We start from the raw sequence: 1700 nt of genomic DNA, 5'->3' as shown, positions 1-1700 counted from the left end.
AGCAAGGGCTTAGTTGTTGGCGCCACCATTAGAAGGAAGAGGAGCGGTGCGGGAACCGTAGGTGACATCGTGTGTTTGTGGTTGGGCCCTCCACGGGGTGTTAGCATTGCAGAAGGGTCCTGTGAGGGCTCTCGGGCCGGACTGTCAGTGTCCCCACCTGGTAAACCTGTGTTGAGATGACACAGAGGCTCTGCTGTGGTTCTCTTGCGTAAGAGTTGCGTGTTAACACTAGTGGTTGTAAATATTATCATCACACTTTGATTTGTCTGCTTGCCTCTGGAATATAGGAGCTTGTAGCATATAGAAACTGTCAAGATTTTTAACAACCATCAGCTGTGTATTTCTGCTGTTGAAATTCAGTGTAACTACAGACTTGTTTTTCCTGCTTCTCTTCCTTAGTCTCATATAATGGCGGCAAAGGCTGTAGCAAATACAATGAGAACATCCCTTGGACCAAATGGTAAGAGTCTAACATTCTTTAACAGAGAGATTTTAAATCATAATTAGTGCAGCTTCGTTACGGAGAGTTGGGGCCATCCTTCTGCCCTCACATAGCCCTTTGGTTTGGTTTGGTGTGTTCTAGACCAAAACACATAATAGCGTTGTACAGTTATAATGTGTTTATAATTTGGATCACTTGTTTCCTCCCTCAACATCATTTTATTAGCATTTTCTGAATTATAGCTATCACCTTAGTTCTTAATATACAGGCAGTCCCTGGATTACAGGCGAGTTCCGTTCCGAGGTCTGTTTTCAAGTTGAATTTGCGCGTAATTCAGAACATTTAGGTAGAGTTCTTATCTAGCATCCGTTAGTCGAAGGTTTGTCTTAGCGTGTATAGTGTATAGCGCATTAAAAACATTAAAGAAGCGCTTCCAGATACACTAAAACGTCTTTAACACGACAGTAGGGTAATAACGTTTTGACGCGTGTCGCACAGTAGCAGCTGTTTCTTATCACGACCTGTCAGCGTGTGCCTGGAGTGTTTAATACGACAGGCTTTACGGGGTGGGTTTCTAACTGCGGGCTGTGCGTGAGTCAGACGTTGGTGACCTGGGGACTGCCTGTACTACATTTAGTGGTGCCTCATGATTTTTTTGCCGTTTTTTTTTTTTTAGACATTTAGGTTGTTTCTAATGTTACAGTAAGCAGTCTGAAACCATTTTCACGCAGATACTCTTTATACTTCATTATTTACTTACAATAAATTCCGTCAATAGGAACTGAGTCAGGAGGTCTAAATGGTTGTTTTTTATAGTTCTTGGTAGATGTTGCTTTTCCCCCGAGAGGCACTCTGAACATTGTGGTTTTCAGGGCTTGACAAGATGATGGTGGATAAGGACGGCGATGTGACGGTGACTAATGACGGGGCCACCATTCTGAGCATGATGGATGTCGATCACCAGATTGCCAAGCTGATGGTGGAACTCTCCAAATCACAGGATGATGAAATTGGGGATGGAACCACAGGAGTGGTTGGTAAGAACAGGCCGAGTCGTCCTTCCTTGTGTAAAACACCGGGCTAACATGGCTGCCAGGAAGGTCGCCCTGAATCCCATCGTGGGTTGACGCTCAGACAAATGCAAACCAAAGACCACGCTAGAAGACAGGTGGGACGGGTGGAGGGCAGCTGGGGAGCTGCTCTGGATTAAAGCAGCTGAGCTAGGGGGTGTTTGCTTGGATGCTGGGTTTTTTTTTTT

The 1700-nt window shown here is 44.9% G+C and overlaps 1 protein-coding gene across 1 annotated transcript in view; it reads left to right on the top strand.

Moving 5' to 3' along the window:
- The window catches only part of CCT5 (chaperonin containing TCP1 subunit 5), a 17148-nt gene that overhangs the window by 7257 nt on the left and 8191 nt on the right, over nt 1-1700 (top strand). Inside the window, exons 2-3 of the mRNA XM_023734815.1 lie at nt 400-460; nt 1315-1479. Of these exons, the coding sequence (XP_023590583.1) occupies nt 400-460; nt 1315-1479 (226 nt within the window). The remainder of the gene's footprint in view (nt 1-399; nt 461-1314; nt 1480-1700) is intronic.

The sequence above is a fragment of the Trichechus manatus genome, unplaced genomic scaffold (genome assembly GCF_000243295.1).
Source record: "Trichechus manatus latirostris isolate Lorelei unplaced genomic scaffold, TriManLat1.0 scaffold00072, whole genome shotgun sequence".
In the NCBI taxonomy this organism is placed as follows: Eukaryota; Metazoa; Chordata; class Mammalia; order Sirenia; family Trichechidae; genus Trichechus; species Trichechus manatus.
This window is presented reverse-complemented; position numbering and strand designations above follow the sequence as displayed.